General features: G+C 32.2%; 1 protein-coding gene across 1 annotated transcript in view; it reads right to left on the bottom strand.

Annotated features, from left to right (window-relative positions):
• The window catches only part of LOC145323089 (uncharacterized), a 119,427-nt gene that overhangs the window by 60,096 nt on the left and 39,124 nt on the right, over nucleotides 1–20,207 (bottom strand). The window contains exons 5-11 of the mRNA XM_080165471.1: nucleotides 14,635–15,843; nucleotides 13,508–13,597; nucleotides 13,227–13,393; nucleotides 12,755–12,940; nucleotides 12,259–12,408; nucleotides 11,813–11,949; nucleotides 183–309 (exon numbers count right to left, since the gene is read on the bottom strand). Coding sequence (XP_080021597.1) covers nucleotides 183–309; nucleotides 11,813–11,949; nucleotides 12,259–12,408; nucleotides 12,755–12,940; nucleotides 13,227–13,393; nucleotides 13,508–13,597; nucleotides 14,635–15,843 — 2,066 coding nt within the window. The remainder of the gene's footprint in view (nucleotides 1–182; nucleotides 310–11,812; nucleotides 11,950–12,258; nucleotides 12,409–12,754; nucleotides 12,941–13,226; nucleotides 13,394–13,507; nucleotides 13,598–14,634; nucleotides 15,844–20,207) is intronic.

The following is a 20,207-nucleotide window of genomic DNA, read 5'->3' as shown; positions in this document are numbered from 1 at the left end:
ATTTATGCATCGTATTTTAGACAAAGCTGGTACGTATTAATGTTATGATTTTAAAAAAATACTCTTAGAATTATCTGTAATACGATGATATACATGATTTTTAAGTATGACTGAGAACCAGTTCTAATCCAGCGGATATTAATCGGTTTCGAAGCAATACTGGAAACTTATTATTTACATACCTTTCTGAGTTGGTTTCAATAGTTTGATCACAGTCAATACAGAGTGTGTCCAGGTCTGTAAGTTCTGAGGTACGCTTCCGTATCAAGATTTTCCCGCCTTCACGTCGACCTACGCCTCGCTCACTCCCTAAAAACAAAAAAATATTAATTTAAATTTCTTACTTAAGATCTTATTAACGGCTCTTGACAGATACAAATTTATTATAAAACTAAAATTTAGTGTGGTTGGGGTTAGTCTATAAGGTTTCTGTTTGTATATCTGTTAAGATCACTAAAACGGCAGGATCCTTTCAAACCTAGATGTTTACGTCGACGTAATGACCTACATTGTACACTATTGCTAGAATTTAACATTGCAATTAAAATTGCATTTTTGAATTGTTTTCTTGAAATATTTTATAAATATAAGTTAAATCTATATCAAATAGAAAAACAAACTTTGCATGTTGAAAAAATACAGAAACAGTTTTTAATTCTTTATGTAGGCATAACCATATCTTTATGAAAAAATCCTTTGTTTGTCGCAAAATATGCGTATAATTTTGCGTACGAAATTTTTGCTCCAATTTTATGGTTAAGTTGATATTCATGACGGCGTAAATATTTCTGGACAATTTTAAATTTTAGACTGTCAACTATTTTAGCTTTTTGTTTGCAATATCAGAGACGGAGGGGACATTGAGTTTTTGGATGCATTAGTCCCCAAAGTTTTATAATAACGTTTTCTTATTTGTTGGCTTAAAACTTTGGGGGATTTTATTAAATTATGATTGGTTGGTTCATTAAATTGAGTATCGAAATGTTTTAACCACTATTTATAATTTACAGAAAAGGTAATTTTGTGTATCATCATTGGGATGTACATTAATTCGGCCATTGTCTTATCCCTTTAGATCCCTGTCGCAATATGCTTTGTTTTTGCCTAAACTATTTTTGTATAAAAAATTGTCTTACATAATAACATATATGGTTGACTGACTGACAAAATAAAATTCTATGTAAATTTGATTAATATGCATTTACAATTAGCATGAACAAAACCAAGATTTTTTAGTGGTAAGCTACTCTATAACTTACTATGTCTGTCCGTTTGTAAATCAGAAGTGTAAATATCATCTACATGCCTGCTTTTACTGACCAATACCAAGGGAGGAAGAGGACATTGGCCTGTTAATTACACTAGTCTCCAAAGATTTATGATAATGTTTTCTTAATCGTTGGCCTAACAACTTTGGGAACTTTTATTAAATTTTGATTGGTTTGGTTCATTAAATTGAGTGTTCAAACGTTTCAACCACCATTTGTAATCTACAGTGAATTTATATATCATCACTGGAGATGTACATCAATCTAACGGTCATTCTCTTATCCCTTTAGGTCCATGGATCAAATTGCTTTTCCTTTCCAACAGATCTATAGTATAGATGTATATACAGACAACTACCTCCCTTTCTTTTTTTATACCTCTTTCGTCTGCTTCTAAATTGTTTTCTGCTACTTAGCTGTGTTAATATAAGCGACACCATTGGTTGATTTTTAATGACCCAATAGAAGAGATGCACAAGGTGGTTGCGATGGGGAGATAAAGTTATTTAACCCTTTCTCGCTCTAGTGTTTTACTGTAATTCCTTTCCCAAGAAACCTAGTTTTCAAAGAAATATATTTTATCTAACTTTATTTTTTTTAACAAAGCCTAAGTAAGTTGTTAATAAACTATAAGAGCCACTAATTAAGTTTTCATGAAATTACTATACATTATGACCATTTATTAGGCAATAGATTCATTTTTAAATGAACTAAACGATCATGAAACAACAATAAATACTTATAAAATTAGATCGATAACCAGGGATTTAGGATATAGGTAAATAGTGCAAAAAGGATAATAAGTCAGGGATCTAAAGGGATAAGACAAAGGCTGATAAATTAACGTTCATCCCTAATGATGACACACAAAATCACCCTTTTGTACACTCAACAATCAAAATTCAATCAATCAAAATTCAATAAAAGTTTCCAAAGAAGTTAAGCCCCTTCATTTCCCCAATAAAAAGCTTGGAAGTCATTCAAAATCATTTAAAACTAAAGCTTTAAGTTATTAAATAAATAAATAACCCTAAGTCCGTTATAAATACTTTTATTACGTGCTTTGTATCCGATCTATAACACAGAAAAGGAAGGTCAACATAATACATTAAGACCAACAGGGATAGCAAAATTGTACATCCCTCTATCTCTGAAACAGCGAGGGCGTGGCCAAATTAAAAGTGAAGAAAAACAATTTAATCTGTGATGGAAAAATATTAAAAAATATTATTGTTCAGATCATTATCAACTTTAATTTATGGTCATTCATCTCATTCCACAGCCAAATTTTGGTGCTTTCCCTCAAAGTGCCCATCGAACTCTTCTCCCCCCCCCTTTATTAAATTAAAGATAAAGAAGTGGTATTTTTTTCGGCGGGGTTACCCTGCACCCAATATAACCTAACCTAAACTGACCTAAAAAAAATATGCGAAAAATACCCTTTTCCCCATTTTCAATTTGTGTTTAATAAGAGAATGGGAGGAGGATTGCTGTGGGAAACAGCCCATATTTCTTTAATTTTTAGTAGTAAAGCTTCTCTATTAATAATATTTGTGTGTGTGTCAGAAATTGATTTAAGATAAGAATAGTGGCTATGAAGGTGAAAACATAAAGACCGTGTTGAAATTAGATTAACATTTAAAAATATTAAAACATAAATTCATATTACCACAAAAGAGAAGTTTATTAAAATCGAGCAGAATCGTTTTAGCTCCTAGAAAGAATTAAAATTTCTAAAATTTTCCATAACTTTCTGTTATGGATGAAAATATCTAAAGATAAAATCATCTAAAATCTATAAGTCATGATTCATATTGAAGTATCCTAAATGTAAAAAAGAAACCCTATCTTTATGTAACTAAGTGACTAACAAAGAAAAATGATATAAAACTTACTTCCTTTGTTATCCCATTGAGGTTTACCTTACTTTTATAGGCCATAAAAACTTTATAGGCAACTTTCACTCTCGTGAAAGGTGTGCATTTCATTCTGCATATTAATAACAAAAAAAACATTAGGTTTTTGTTAAGAACCAGAAATTTCAAGGATTAAGACAATGGTCAATAAATTTATGTACATCCCCAATGATGATAATCAAAATTAACCCCTTCTGTAGATTACAGTAATTTGTTGAAACGATTGGATACTAAAGAACAAATCAATCAAATTTTTAAAGTCTCCGGAGTTGTTAATAAGAAAACGTTATTATAAAACTTTTAGGACTAGTGTAATAAACAGCTCAATGTCCCCCTTTTCTGGATAAGAACAGTTCTTAGTGAAGCCAATTGGAATAGGATAGTTTGTGCTGTTGATTACGACTCTGGAGATTTGCTAAATTAATACACCGTGCAGAACTGAATGCACACTTGCATAAAGAAGTATACCAATGTAACTGCTGAATTTACATATAAAGCTTCCATGAAAATAATAGAACTATCTCTGAGGGAGGGGACATATGAAAGTAAATTATACTGGTACCCAAAGTTTTAAAAAACACATTATCTTATTCGTTGGCTTTGGGCGCTTTTATTGAATTATACATTGTTGGTTCAAAGTACCAGAAATGTATAAACAATTTAACCAATAAATTTCATTTACAGAAAGATAATTCAGTATGTTTGTAAAGATCTCTAAAATGTCTATTCTGAAAGATTATTTATGAAAGAGTAATGAAATTTAGTTATATTTCGTTAAATTTCCAAACGAAGGATTTTTTCTTCATATAGGTTAACTGTCCTATATGGGTATGTAGGGTAAAAACTTACTATATAGAAGCCATGCTGTTAAAACGGGGGTATTAGAAAGCGAATGGTAATGAGAAATTTTATTGGCAATATAATATCCTTATCATATTTATCAAAGCCAAATATACCTCCCGTAGACAAAAAAGAAAGTAGTGTACTACATATCTCAGGAATCTTAAGGGATAAGACAATGGACATCAAATTACGATAGACAGAATTGACCCTTTTGAAGATTAAGATTAATTGGAATAAAAATTGGGACACCTCTAATTTTATTGCCAATTAAAGTCCCCAAAGTTTTTAACCAACGAATGAGAGAAGTGTTTTTATAAAACATCGAGGACCAGTATTTTGTAGAGTATCTGAGCTGATTAAAAGACCACCAGGACTAATTTCAGAAAGATTATGATTATCTCCTTGATATACCAATGAGCTATACTTATAATAATATTGTATTTCTTACTTTATTGCAGGATTTAAAATACAAAAAAACATAACTTACTTGAAATCAAATGAGCTATCTAAAGCATTTATAAAATACATACCAAAACTATACTAAACTATTATGGCTGTAGAACGAATATGTTCAAAAAAAATGTTTAGCCAAATGACAAGTCCTAGGAATTAGTCAGGAGAGGCACAAAAAAAGTGTCCCATAATTTCCACCAAAATTTCATAACTACGAGTGTTCTATTATAGCAAGGGAGAGATGGGACATTGGCAGTAAATTACTTTTGTACCCAAAGTTTTATAACCACTTTATCAAAACTTTGGACACTTTAATTGAATTTGGATTGGTTTGTTAAAAACCATTAACTTTCATCTACAAAAGGGTAATTTAATTATTATCATTGGGAGTTTATATCAATTTATGGACCATTGTCTTATCCCTTAAGATCCTTAATGTGTAAGTAAGGGAACATCCACAAAAACCCTTCCAGTCTTTTCTTGTGTAAACAAATTCTAAATTTCCTAACTAAGTGAAAGTTGGGGGGATCAGGGTGGCTTGGAAAAAGCAAAAAATGAATTTTTTTTTTTAAATCGACATGAAACTTTTCTCATAATGGCATAAACCGTTAAATGGTCGATCAATTTCTTAAATCAACGTAGATATTACTAAAAGGGTTGTTTGTCTGTTGAAAGTTACTAACCCTAGTTTTCTATTTAGGCGTTAGAGTATTGATATCGCATCCCCATTCAAACGATTGATACAATTGGGTTCTCTCTGTCCCAAAGAAATAATTAGCACGGCATAATCCATATGGTAAAAAGATAATATTATGTCGGCCATGACCGATATGATTAAATGTCAAACGGACGGTTGAAGATCAAATTGTGACCATCCCTATGTATGTATTATAAAATTGAGATTCAACATCAAATTAGGAATTAAGATTAAATTGAAATCCTAAATAATTTGTTGGATTGTCGCCACACCCTTCTATGAATATAATTGGGTACCCTTAGTAAGTAAAAAAGGTGTTGGATTAAGGGGGTAATCTTGCCTCATCACACAAAAACAAGGACAATAATCTACATTGGAAGCCACAGAGCGTGAGGACAATAGGCTGTTTAATACAATAGTCACCAAAGTTTTGTAATCACGTTTTCTAATTAGATGGCTCATATAGTTTGGGGACTTCAGTGAATTTTAATTGGTTGGTTCAATAAATTGAGTGTTCAAACGTTTCAACCACTAGGTGTAAACTACAGAAGGGTAATTTTGTGCATTATAATTGGGGATGTATAATGTATATCAATTTATCGGCCATTGTCTTATCCCTTCAGATTCCTACAATAAGCTATTTTAGAAGTGTAATGAATTGTAGATGAAAAAAGGCAAGTTTTTATACAGTTGAGTTTGGGTGTTCACTAGGGTTTGGAGTTTAAATATATACAATAGTCTAATTTTGGACGGACGGACAGACGGGCATAAATTATGAAACAGCCGCGCTGTTCGAACAAATATCAGTCCAAAGATTAAATTACAAAGTTTTTGCTGCAAGTTTTTACAAATATTTATCTTTTGTTTCGACTGTAAAAATCTTATCAATCTGAATTTACATACATGGGCGTGCTGTTGGGGGGTGTCAAAGCCTTATTTTCGACCCTCAAAGGATAAAATGCCCTGGAACACCACTGTTTAGAAATCTAAAAATCTATCAGCAAAATCTTATATATTCTAAAAGCTAACAATGTCAATTCTGTCCAAGAGTAGCAAAGCATAAAAGAATAGTAATTTATAATACAGAAGATAGAAAAGTTCAATGATCGACAACGTAAAAGTGAGCAGCTCCATAAATAGAGCTAAATAAAGTCTATTTTTATGATAATTCTTTGCGTACTCTATATCTGAACTGTATGAAATACTACAAACATAAGAACATACGTATTTATTTTTTTAGAAAGAAGCTGCGCTCCTAAAAAGTGAAACCCCAAATCCATAAAGCCCTCAATATAGATGTTACAATAGATAAAATAATTGCGGGCTATGAAGTATGCACATTTTATTGGATGCAATTGACACCAGTTTTAGTACCCAGGAAGGGAGGAGACATTTGGCTGTTTATTACACTATAGTCCCCAAAGTTTTAGAATAGAGTTTTTTTAAACGTTGGCTCAATAACGTCTCAACCATTTATTATAATCTACAGAAGGATTAATTTTATGTATCATAATTGGGGATGCCAATAAATTTATCAGCCATTGTCTTATCCCTTCATATCCCCGAGTTTTAGTATCGCAGATATAAAATAACTAGGTCCATTTCGTCCGTCATTCCTACACATTTTTAACTAAAGCCATTATCATTATCTGTAATCGTTTAAAATGTTGATTGAGTAATTAATAAATGTTATTTAATTAATTAACTTTTTAAATTAAAATTGACTATTGAAAAAAATCTAGTTCTTTTGTGTTGACCAAGGACCTTCGTGTACATAACTTTTGTAGCAATATAAGGTTATTATGTTTTTACATGGTGTAAGGAACAGTAAAGTGTTAAACTCTAAAATAATAAGTGTTGAGCCCAAAAAAATTGACATTGGACTGAAAATTAAAGTTTTGTGAACTTTATAATTGAATGTTTTAAACATGAAGGGGAAAACCTTTCCACCCAAAATCTTAATCTACATCTTTAATCTACAGAATTTTGTTTCCCATTATAGGGGTCTACGTTAATTTATCGTCAATTGTCTTATCCCTTTAAATTGTTAGAAGAAATGGTAGAAAATGGAAGCGTAAGAATTGTAAGATGATAGAGTCGCTGCGCAACTTAAAAAAAACTAGTTGAAATTAAAGATTATTGAATTAAATGTTAAAATCTGCTGAATGTTAATTAAAGATTCTGTGAAAGGTGCAAAACAACATGACATTGATGTATTACCCTAGCTTCATGGATATATAATATGTGGACATTGTACTGGGGGAATTTTTAGGTTGCTAATATAACCCTCAGTTATTGGACAATACGGTTCTCCATGGTCAGGGGAGGGGATGGGGTAAAATAATATGGGTTGGGTGGTGAGGGGTAACGTTATATTAGCCAGTTGGGAGAAACATTTTATCTTGGTATGCAAGAATCTTTCACAATATCCACGTATTCTATATCCATTATTACTCTTCAGTATTTATGCAAAATTTAGATTTTCCTATATTCTACGATTTGAGGTATTAATGCGCGACCTCTGACCCATGCTATTAAACTCTTGGTAATGACATTAACAATTGTTGATATAGGTTTTAAGTAGTAATAAGTAAAGTTATGCAAAAGATTATTTACGATAAATATCCTCTTTTAATTAAATTCTTTTATATTAACAGGAAATAAACCAATAAAAAACCGTAAAAACCTATTTAAAAAAATATAGGGGTAAAGAATATAAATAATTTACGTGTCCAAATATTAAAAAAGGAAATTTTGTAAACGATTATAAAAAAAATTACAAATAAATAACTAAAAAGCATAAAGAATACTTTTATAGCACACATACACACCAGGGAGGGAGGGGACATTGGGCTGTTTATTACACTAGTCCACACATCCTTAAAATAAGGTTTTCTTATTCGTTGGTGTAACAACCTTGGGGACTTATTAAATTTTGATTGGAAGGTTTGATAGTTGATTATTCAAACGTTTTAACTACTAATTGTAATCTACAGAAAGGATAATTTTGTGTTTTATCATTGGCGATTTACATCAATTTATCGGCCATTTGTCTTATCCCTTTAGATCCCTACATACACACACATACACAGAGAACACACCCACTCAAACAATCACATTGCACAAACTACTGTTTTGGCAAAAATAAATGTGCGAATCTATTAATTGTAATGGTGTTGCAACTCCAAATCTAAATAGTTCCAGCCCCACCCGCCCATATAAATAAAACTCCAACTATGAGCTTGCTAAAATAATATATGCTACTGCAAGTTTTGTATATGCATTGGCATACATTTTTATTTGCGATGCTTCTCAATGTTAAGTTCATGTCTGTCAGTAACTTTGTCCTCAATATAGATACATATAGAGCAATTTAGATAAAGTTTATATATAGGTTCATTTAAAACCTGGTTGATTTTGAATTTTAAAAAATACACAATAAAATCCTGTTAAAAATATTTAAGGTGATCACTGAAACGATTAGGTACAATCTTATAATGTTTGTATTATAATTTATCAATTCAACTACTTATTTCAAGTTTAGCTTTTATAAATGTTGTCATCCTTGTTTGGTAAAGATTCCTATAAGGCAGGGAGGGAGGGGACAAAAGTCCCCAAAATTTTATGATAGCGTTTTCTTATTTGTTGTTTTAAGACTTTGTAGGAATTTATATAATTTTGACTGGTTGGTTGATTAAGTTGAGTGTCCAAACGTTTCAACCACTAATTGCAATTTACAGTAGAAGTAATTTTGTGCATCATCAAATGGAATGAATACCAATTTATCAGCCATTGTCTTATCCCCTTAGATCCTTGCTTATAATGACACAAACAGTTTTGAATTAAATTTACATAACGATAGTATGCATTTTTTTCCACAACAATCAAAATCTTTTTAAATATATATTTTAATTAGATTAAAATAAACTTCTGCAAAGGTGATTTTAATCCCGTTTTAATGAGTAATTGGATATCTATGAACGACCAATCAAGAGATTACTTTTATCATGCTTAAAAAAGTTAAAAATCTTTGTAGGTTTATTTTGAATTATCTAGTTCTGAGAATAAATTTGACTTATTCTCTTTTTAGAAATGATAACATTGAGACATTATGTATGTATTGATTTAGATTAGCTGTTATACACTATTTAAAAGAAGAGAATACTAGTAAATGACCAAAAAGCTAAATCAAAAAAGGTGATCTTTGAAATTATATCATACCCCGGTGTAAATAATGTTTTTAATGTGTTTAAACCAGCAATTTAAAAAAAATCTTTAGATATTTAAATAAATCTCAGTAGACCGAAACTTTAAGAAAGAATAATACAAGAAAGAAAAAAATTGATTGAAAATTAAATAACTGTTTTAAAATGGTTTTAATAAATTGTTTTAAGAATTTAGAAGAAGACATTTTTAAAATTACAGACAAATTTTAAAGATTCACTTAAAAGTTGTCATATACATTATAGATAAATTCCAAAGGCATACCAAGGCTTTTCTAATTAATCTTTCTTTAATTAGACACATTAGTACAATGCAGGGATCCTAAAGGATAAGACAATGGTCAATAAATTGGTTCACATCCCCAAAAGTGATGCACAAAATTACCCCTTCCGTGGGTTAAATAGTTGTTGAAACGTTTGAAAACTCAACTGAATGAACCAACCAACAAAATTAATCAGAAGTCCCCAACAATAAGAAAACGTTATTAAAAAACTTTGGAGACCAGTGTAATAAAAAGACCATTGCCACCTCCATCCCTGGGTACAATCTCACCTATGTAAACAATTAAACAATTAATGTTGATTTTAAAATTATTTAGTAATTTAGGTATGTAGAAACATATGCCAATTTGAAATGTTCATTGAAGCAGCACAAAAATTTAAAAAAATGTCTCCATTTTGAATTTACCTTTCATTTTTATAACGAAGGTACTCTATAATTCACTTTGTCTGTTCGTCAGTCAGTAAGTCCCTACCGCTATAAAGCTTCTATTAAAATATTTAGTGAAGACATATGCACATCTAGTAGTTCTTTATGTAAGCCTGTTCTTAATGCTTCAAAAGACATAAACTTATTTTTAAATTTCTCTTTCTTTTCTTTGTTATGATAACTGGCCATCTGCACAAAAACACGCTGTGTTTTTGTTTATTCCTTTATTTTTTGTAATTTTTACCCATGAAGTAAGAACCAAAAACACAAGACGTTAGAAAATATTTGATGGAAATTTAAATGCAAATTAATCTATTTTAAATCCCTATTATTTTGCATGTTTAAAAAAGAGGGAAAATGGCTGAGTAATGATTAGTTTTTCTAAAAATTGCTTGGGATTAAATTCTTTTATTCTTTCTAAATTTTATGTGAAAGCAAAAATAATTCATCTCTTTCTGACAACAATGCAATCATTTAAAGCATTTAAAGGACAATCTTGTACTTGAATAATAGTCGAATTAAAAATTTTAAAAGTCGAATTAAATTGGAGATTTGGTTGATGAATGGTTAGGCGAGTCTGCACTCGTTTGATTGGATCATCATTTGTTGGATAACAAATTGGTAAACTTTAAATGAACTTTGATTGGTTGGTTGAAACTATTTAACCAATTACTTCCAAATATATAGAAGGTGTTATTTTGTTTATTGTAATTGTACATTCAATTATCATATATTGGCTTATCTCTTAGAATCCCTAAGTAAAGCCTATTGATTACCCGAAAGTTTATAAGGCAATGAATGAGAGGTCGTGTTAATACAAATTTTGGTACCATTTGACAGTCTAATGTCACCTCCTTCCCTAAAAAATTAAAAAAGAATGTCCTTTTAAAATTTTTGTTAGTTGATCATGTTTTTGCATCTAAAGATATTGATTTCGGTAAATCTTTCTTACAAAGTTGAGTTGTGAATACTTTTCCGCGCATTTATCAAAATTTAAGTTATCATTATCGCATATCTTATTGAATAAAGTTCCCTTTGCTCACCCATTAAGATCTCGCCAGCCACAAAACCAATTGGGTTCTCAATTTTAGATAAGCTTCACATAGGTTTCGGCATTTTTTTATGCTATAATTTTTAAAATTAAATCTAAGTATTGGAGTGGTTTTATGCTATTTTCTACACCCTCCCTTCTTTGAAGATAGAGCCCCTGGATTACCAACTTTCTATTTCCCTGTATTAAACGACCCCTCACGTTTATTTGCTATAGCCAGTTGTCTATTTGCGATTATGCGGAAGTAAATGCACACCAAAGATTGCATTCAAACACAGCTGATACAAATTATAAGGCGCCAATCTTGATTTCAAAATTTTAATCAAAGATAAAATGATTTAGAAACAAAATTAATGGATGGAATTCTTATATAAAAGTAACAGGATATGTGTCTTTTTGTGTATCAGTCTCTTTCTGCCGAAGGAAGTCTAGGTCTAGGGAAGATTTTTAAGTATATGTGGTGAGGGTACCACTAACCTCTCAAGAGAATCATCCCCGCAAAAAATATCCCTCCAATTAAATTTTTGAAAACTTGTTCTTTTATAAAACTAAAATATAGAGTTGCGGGTCGACCTCCCCCCTATACATATTATAATTTCTATTCATTTCAATTTACATTTCTAAATATTAGTTGAAATTAAGATAGGCTTACCTAAGCCGCTATCGTTTCTCTCGATATCAACAGAGCTGCCTTGTTTATCACAGGAACCGCCAGATAACTGCTTACTGGTATGAGCAGTTGGCAGCTGGTCCTCACAGCTGCTACTTCCAGAACTGCTGCTGCTTGTGCTAAGAGAATATGAGAATTTAATAAGCATGAAATATTCGTTAGTACAGAGAACAAAAAAATATTGTAATGATTATATTCAAGTAGCAGGATGTCAGTATATCTGTGTGTTAGTAACTCAAGATCTTGCTGGACAGATATTGTTCACCTTTACAGTGAAGCTTCTTATAGGTCCCCGGAAGTTTTATTTTTATTTTGAGGAGGGAACCTCCACCCTTCCAAGATATACCCCTTCCTCATAGCATATTTGTAAATTATTTAAACGTCTTTAGTTATGACGTGGTATGAGCCTATCCTCTTTCGGAGTTTACCTGGTGGTGCTGCTACGGCTAGTTAAGCTGCCAGTATTGGATAATTTATGTGTGCCAATGACCAGAGGTTCTGGTGGGTCAGGATCAATTGCGTCCACGTCCTGGTCGTCTGACAGGTCATCCAGGTCACAGTCGGTCAACCCACGTTCCCTGAACATTATTATATTGTTTTATCCAGTGAAAATAATTATCATATAAAAAAAAACAGGATGCCTGTCTTATTTCTTTTAAAATCTAAAACAAAAACTAATCTTCTTAACCCCTCCCCCTTTGCCTCAAACAGCCCTAGAGGCCTCTAGGGGCGTATCCGCTATTCATTTTAGAAGTGGCTAGATTTAGAGGGAAAATGACATTAAATTATAATACAGTTGATGTAAAGAATCTTTAGAAATGTTTAACGTTTATTTACTTACTTCTGAACTTATGGACGTACACTAGACAAAGAAATACACTTGTTATAGAGTAGGTTGACTTATATTTAAAAGTGAAATGTTACCTAGCATCTTCTAAATAGTTGAGAATATCATATTTAGTTGCCCCCTCAAAAATACTTTTCTGCGGGGAGCTATTCTCTGATGAGCTGGTGACACTAGTGCTGCCACCTGTTGGCGTGGTTCTGCGGGAAACTATTCCAGTTGTTGTGGTTGGTGGAGTTATCCGCCGGTGCGGGTAGCTCGTGGTTCTGCAAATACATAGGGTGCTCTCAATCAAATAGTGGAGCTCTTACTATATGAGGTGCTATCCCTTCGGGACTCCAATAAACTTTACTTAACCTAGCCTAACCTAAAGAAGCCATCAAAAATACGCTCTTTTTGAAGTTCGTATGTGGCCTATATAAGGAAAACAAAAATATAGTTTTGATATATAATTATCATAATAAACTACAAAAGATGAATTAATCCATTTTTCTATTATTTTGAAATTTTTATCTTATAATTAACCCCTTGGATTCAATTATTAAACATTACCTTGTTGATGAATTGGAAGGGGAGTGCTGTTGCACCCTCGACGACGTTGAGGTTGGTGACTGCTGTGGCGGTTGACTGGAGCTTGTTGAAAGCTGTTGACCGCTGGAAGAGCCAGGTAAAGGAGGTAGAGGTCGGCTGGAAGTAGCCAATGGACCAGAATTTAAATCCTAAATATGTTTTACATTAGTTAATGCTAAATTTTTTAATTCGCGGATTTTTTCAAAATTAATTGGAAGATTTTTTAATGCATCATAGGATATACTTATTAGTTAATACTTTACCTGATTATTAATTTCTTCATAAATATGTTCACATGACATTTCCCTAGCGGCTGTGGTTCGAGTCCCTGGCAAGCTATCCAACTGCTCCTCCTAAATTAATTATAAATGATTTAAAGTTTTAAACAATCAAAGAGAATATTTTCCAGAATTAATAAGGTGAAAAGGTCAACTGAAAGAATTATCAGAACTTCCGATATATTTAGATGAGGAAGGGAGGGGACATTGGACACAATATGATGTAGTACCATTTAACTTTGAATTTCTTTCAACAACAAGTACTTTCTTAAGTCATTATGGGTCTAGATTCATAATCTGTCAAAACTAAAATCCTATCTGTTCCTTTTTAGTGAAAAAATTGCAACGGATGTTTGCAATGATATAAAGTTCACCATTTATTTTAGAATTTTGTCATCCTTGTTACAATATAAATTACTCAAAATACTCATAATTCCTGACCAAATACAGAAAGTGCAAAATATAAGAGGCAACACTTGAAATGTTTTCTCAGAGAAATTTTGAAAAACTAAACAATGATAGTTTTTGAAAAACCTAATTTATGAAAACAAGATAAGTATTGTTTCAGCTCAGGGATCTTATGAGATAAGGCAATGGATGATAATTTAATGTACAACCCCAATTTTGAACTAAACTACCCATTCTGTAGATTAAAATTATTGGTGACAAAATTTTAACACTGCAGGGTTGAGCTACCCAATCAAGATTCAATATAAGTCTCCCGAGTTCAAAGTTGATAAATAAAGGATCATGTATGTATATAAAACTTTGGTAACCATTATGATTTAAAGTCCATTGTCCCATCCCTCCCTGGTGGAAGTAGAAAAGATTTAATTGCAAATGAAATATCCTTCCCAGAAAATAATGGAATAGTTATTTATTGCAGCTTTCCGCGGATATTATAATATTATAACCAGTTTTGTTAGCCCCTAGAGACTGTAGGCCCGGGCTAAAAAACTGGTATTGAAATTATTATATCTATATAAATATTCGTGAAAAAATTGTTTATAATTAGATGCTATACATATTTTTTTTCAGTATTGCTGCGAACCGGTTCTAATCCAACGGATATTAATCAGTTGCAAAGCCATATTGGAAAATATAAATCCTACCTTAATAGCATTAATCACAGAGGAGGAAGACGACAACTGACTCTTTGGACGGTATATACCGCCGTTGCCGCCAGTCTGGCTGCCGCCGCTTCCCACAGAAATTGACGGAGATGACAGGATCTTGCGGATGTCCTTGAATCCGCGGTGAATCTCCTCCTCCTCTGGGAATATTGTGACAAGATCTGACGAGGAGAGAGTGCGCGGCTTGGAAATGTCTGTCTCCGACGAGTTTGTTGAGTGACCGCCTGCGTTTATTTGAACAGACGAACCAGAGGCATTGGAACCGCCGCCGTAGAAACTAAACTTTCTACAGCTTTCTGAGCGATGAACGTTGCTATTACCGCCGCCTAATTTTGGGATTTGACCGAGGGAACGGTTGAACAGGAATGACTTGTGGAGAGAGCGTGTTCGTGGTGTGAATGATTTTGACCGAGACCGTTTTGGTTTACCACCACCGTTGGCGCTAGACGATGGTTTGACATAGTCTTTCCAACCGCCGCTGCCGCTAGCTTCTTGACCGTTGCTTGTTTTTAGTTTAAGGTCGGGATAACCGTTATTGTAGCCGCTGGTGGCCTCGCTTCCCGTTAAGCTAACCGTCGAGGCTGTCAACGGCGTGACAACAACGTCCTGTGAGTAAAACCTGGAGTTGTCTACTATTTTCACCTTTTTAACGTCCTCCGGTTCTTGAGCAATATCATAAATATTTTCACTATGGTTATCATCCTTTTTAGCATCACTTTTGCCAATACCCAGCAGCTTGTTTATCTTTTTAAGCTCACTTTTGTTGAAGGAGAAAATTCGTTTTGTCAACGAGCGGGTTGAAGTCTCGGATGGGGGTCCTGCAGGGTTCGATTGCAGCCCTCCAGGCATTAAGGAGGGTGGAAGTGGGGGCGGTTCAAGCGGGGGCCGTGGGGGTGATGAGAGTCGCTCTCTGAAAGAATGCGACATGCCCAGCCGACCTAACTTTGCGCCAGTCGCTCCGACAAAAATATTATCACCGCCATTTTCAGCCCCTCCCGGGCCGTTATTAAAAGCATCCTTTAGGGATGGCCGAGAAATTTGCCGCAGACGTGTGGTATCCTGGAAGAATGGACGATGGTTGCCACTGGAGTCCCGCAGGGTTAACAGGGCTCGGTGATCCTCAGGTAGAAGGGAAGGAGGGTTGGTTTCTAGGCTGGAGAAGAAATCTGCGGCTGCCGCACTTAAGATCTGAAAAAAACCAATAAATTTTTATTAATCCTTCTATAAACATTAAAAAGTTTTTTTTGTGTGTTTGTCCGTTTGAATCTGATTGAATTCACAATTTTAGAGTAGCTTCAAAAAGATCCAGGATGGTTTTAGGCTATCTTTCTGCCAATTTTTGATCCTTTAAAAACATAAAATAAATACTGAAGGGGCGCAACCTCTAGTAAAAATAAAGATTTAAATGCCTATATAAGATAGATAGATAGATATAAAGGTAAATAATTGTATGATGCAAATTTTATAACAGTTCCAGTGCAATGCAATTTCAAACATAAAAATAAACATAAACACAAAAAGTCAAAATATGGACAAAATAATTTTTTTTTTATATTTCACAAAAATTTCACAACTAGTTTAATTTTTTTTTTATTTTAATATCCAAGGAAGGCTGTCTATACTACGATGCGATAAATAACTATTATATTCTTAATCTAGTTTTTGTAACTCAATAAAAATTATTATGATTGTTTAAAATCCGACCAAAAATACAAATTTTTAGACCACTGTGTTATTTTGGTAAGAAATGGTTATTTCACGGTTTGAAAATAAGTTTATAACATTACACTTGCTATAATAATATAATATCTCTACTATTCGAAGGGAGAGAGGGGACATAGAGCTATTTATTACACTAGTCCCCAAAGTTTTATAATAACATTTTCTTTTTCGTCGGCTTCACAACTCTTGGGGCGTTAGTTGAATTTTGATTATTGGTTCTTTAAGTTGAGTTTTCTAACGTTTTCAGCACAATTTGTAATCTAGCTACAAAAGGGTGATTTTGTGAATCATCGTTGGGGTAACAGTTTATCGGCCATTTTAAAGAGGTGTGTTTTATATATTTGTCGTTAATTTAGCACGCTTGGTTTTTTATTAAATGAATAAGTTAGGGTACAATGTTTGGCACTTTCGATATAAGTAAATGATAATAAAAAACCCATAGAATGCGATAATAACTTCAGAAAAATCGAAGAAAATAGTTTTAATACTTAATTAACGTTTTTAAGTTTTTCTTCAAAAAGTTTAGATAAGATGCCTTTAAAAGTCGTCTATGATTTTGTCAGGGATAAAAATGTAACTTTAAAATAAGAATTACAACATATTTTTTCGATTAGTACAAAGTAAAATTTTGAACATTTTATTGATCAGTATATTTTTTAAAATGTGAAGTAGAAACCTGAATATTTTATCATGAAAATTGTGTTATGATTTGATTGTCTGCTAGATTACAAGAAAAAAGATACTGACAGTACTTGTTGGTCCTTTAAAAATAATTAGGTAGATTACTTTCAGAACCCCTCTTTTTGCAACGTTATTTCAATAGAACAGAGCCGTAGTCTTAGTGTACTCAATATCTAGACAGCCAACCATTGTTTTAGAATTGTTCAATTTTTTTAACTTCTGATAAAAACAGAATTAATGGTATTTTTGTAAATATTATACCTCCAAGAAATGGCTATACTTCGCAATCATATGTTGTGTGATATTTAAGAGGAATTATTTTGATATAATGTCATTAAAATATTCGTTAAAAAAAGTGCTATTCTAGCTTATACTTTACATTTTAATGTGTATGATAATTCAAATAAAAGATAATGAAGATTTAAATTATATTTAATTGTTATAATTATAAAGAAAAACCTGGAAACAGTAAAAAACTGACTTTATTTTATTGACGTAGGGAAAATTTTGTCAAATATTTGAATAAAAAAACAATATAAAACAAAATAAATTATTTTTAATATAGTCACAAAAAGGCTTAATGAGTTTAGGAAATATTTCATTTTCTAATCATGTCATTTAAACTCTATTTCACAGAATACAGTGTAAAAAGATGTTCTCGTTTTAATTTTAAGTAATTTGAAATGCATTTTAATACCTTTTAATGATTTATTTTTTGAAACATCTTTTTATAAAATGTTATTGATTTTTGAAGTTATATGTTAAAATGTTTTTAAATTTTGTTAACATTTTGTTTTAAATGTAGAAAATTGGTAATTCTAAACATTCAAAAAATGATTTTATTAAATTTTCATCACTTAAATTGCATGTTTGATGAAATTTTCAACTGATAATTCAAGAAAAATCGTTTAAGTTTTATTATATTTTACTATGAAATGTTAAAAAAATATGATTATTGTCAAAAATGTGGAAGTTATACTTTCCTCAAAAAAAGACCTAAAACATGCAAATTAACACGTGTAATGAGATTTTTTTTCTTTCAGGTTTAATTTTAAGTAATTATTGATATTTTTTGTAAAAAGGATTTTATATAAAAAGTTTTAAAACTCGAGTTATGTAGTGGTTCTAAAAAAGGTTGCGAATTTATGCAATTTTCTTGCAAAAAAAATTTCTAGGATTTTAAAAATAGCAAAGGGTGTTATTAGACGTACTTACAGATACAATTGCAAAGTCATTTTGGCCAAACACTAAAATAAAGTTTTGACATCTGAGGGTCCAACCGTGTTAGGAATAGGAAAGATGACAATAATCTAACCTTTACTAAAATTCTTATTTGGGTAAATATGCCTTTTAGTGGCTAATTAATTTTTTGGGAAACAAAGGAACACAGTAAAAGTGTCTGACGGACTATGACGTAAAAAAAAATTAGCCAATGAGAGGCCACTATAAATTTTACCATTGGTCAATACAGGGGCGTCCAAGCTTTTTATTTTGGGGGAGGGTAAATACCCTCTCCTAAATGGTTGGGGGTGGCTACGGCACCCCCAGGGTAGGGGTAAATTTTAAATGGGGGGGGGGGGGGGGTAATCGCCCCATTACCCCCCCCTTGGACGCCTATGGGTCAATAATCGCCTCTCATTGGCTAATTTTTGTCTTCTCTCTCCCTTAATTAATTATAGTTTAAACCTATCTAACACTACAACATCATAAAGAATGTTCTGTTATGTGTAATTGCATGGTTTGGCAGCTGCTTCCGCCTAAAAATCGGCGGCTGCTGATCTTTTGGACAATCCACAGCCGCAGGCCAACTGCATTTTACTGTTCTTTTACTGTCGCAACTGAGAAATATATTTGCTGAAACTTTAATATTGTAGCAGTCTAAATGTTTGTTTACCCACAGCCGACAGAAACTTAGCAATCTGCAGCCGACTTGTTCTTTTTTTATTATCCGAGCCTTTTTCTGCAAGCTGCGGCTGAGTCATCCAAATATAAGCGGCTGCCTTGTCATGTTAATAAATATGCTGCGATGTTATTGTTATGTTTAACATATTTTGAACTCTGTTACAGTTCAGGGATATAAAGGGATATGACAATGGCATATAGATTGTTGTACATCCCCAATGATGATACACAAAAATACCCTTCGGTAAGTTGAACCAACCGATCAAAATTCACCTAAAGTCCCCAAAGTTGCTAAGTTAACGAAAGAGAAAATATAATTATAAAACTTTGGGGACTAGAATAATAAACAGCCCAATGTCCCCTCCCTCCCTGGTTACAGTTATATGTTACACATATATCAATACAAATGTATTTTTTTTACTACGCTACGCGTTCTTGGTGTTAATATGATCCCACAAAAAAAGAATATATTCATCATAATATTTGGGTAAAAAAACAAACACTAAAATACCAAAACAAACACTAAAGTACCCAAAACAAACACTAAAGTACAAAAAGAAAACACCAAAGTACCCAAACGCAAACACTAAAGAACCAAAAGCAAACAGTAAAGGAACCAAAGCAAACACTAAAGAAGCAAAAGCAAATACTAAAGTACCCAAAGCAAACACTAAAGTACCCAAAGAAAACACTAAATTATCCAAAACAAACACTAAAATACCCAAACAAACACTTAAGTACCAAAAGCCAACAAAGGAAACACTAAAGTACCCAAAGTCAACACTAAAGTACACAAAGGAAACACTAGAGCGACTAAAGTACCCGAAGTTTAAAAAAACATTAATCACAATTTAAATGGGCTATTTCTATATTGAAATATTTGCTGTTTTCTCTGAGACACAATATTTTGATTTTTAAACAATTGGTGCAGCTATTGTTAAGCATTGAATAAAAATTAGAAACAAACCTTAAAAATACATTTTTTTTAAATCAATTGAATTTAACTGTAAATGTTTTTAAAAATTTTGAAAACCAAAATAATATATAGAAATGTTTTTTTTTGTATCCTACGCCTCTAGCATCTAGGGGTTTTGTATTCAAGTAATCCAGGGACGTAAATTAAAATAAACCATCATAAGACTTTTTTGAAGATTCCCTGAAATGGAAAACTCAATCGGCTAACTAATTAGCGAGGTCTTACAAAAAAATACTATATTGAACCGTCATCATCTCAAAGTGTTATTTTT

The sequence above is a fragment of the Acartia tonsa genome, chromosome 6 (assembly GCF_053477335.1).
Source record: "Acartia tonsa isolate MP-2025a chromosome 6, ASM5347733v1, whole genome shotgun sequence".
In the NCBI taxonomy this organism is placed as follows: domain Eukaryota; kingdom Metazoa; phylum Arthropoda; class Copepoda; order Calanoida; family Acartiidae; genus Acartia; species Acartia tonsa.
The sequence above is the reverse complement of the archived record's forward strand: the minus strand, read 5'-3'. Positions and strand labels throughout refer to the sequence as shown.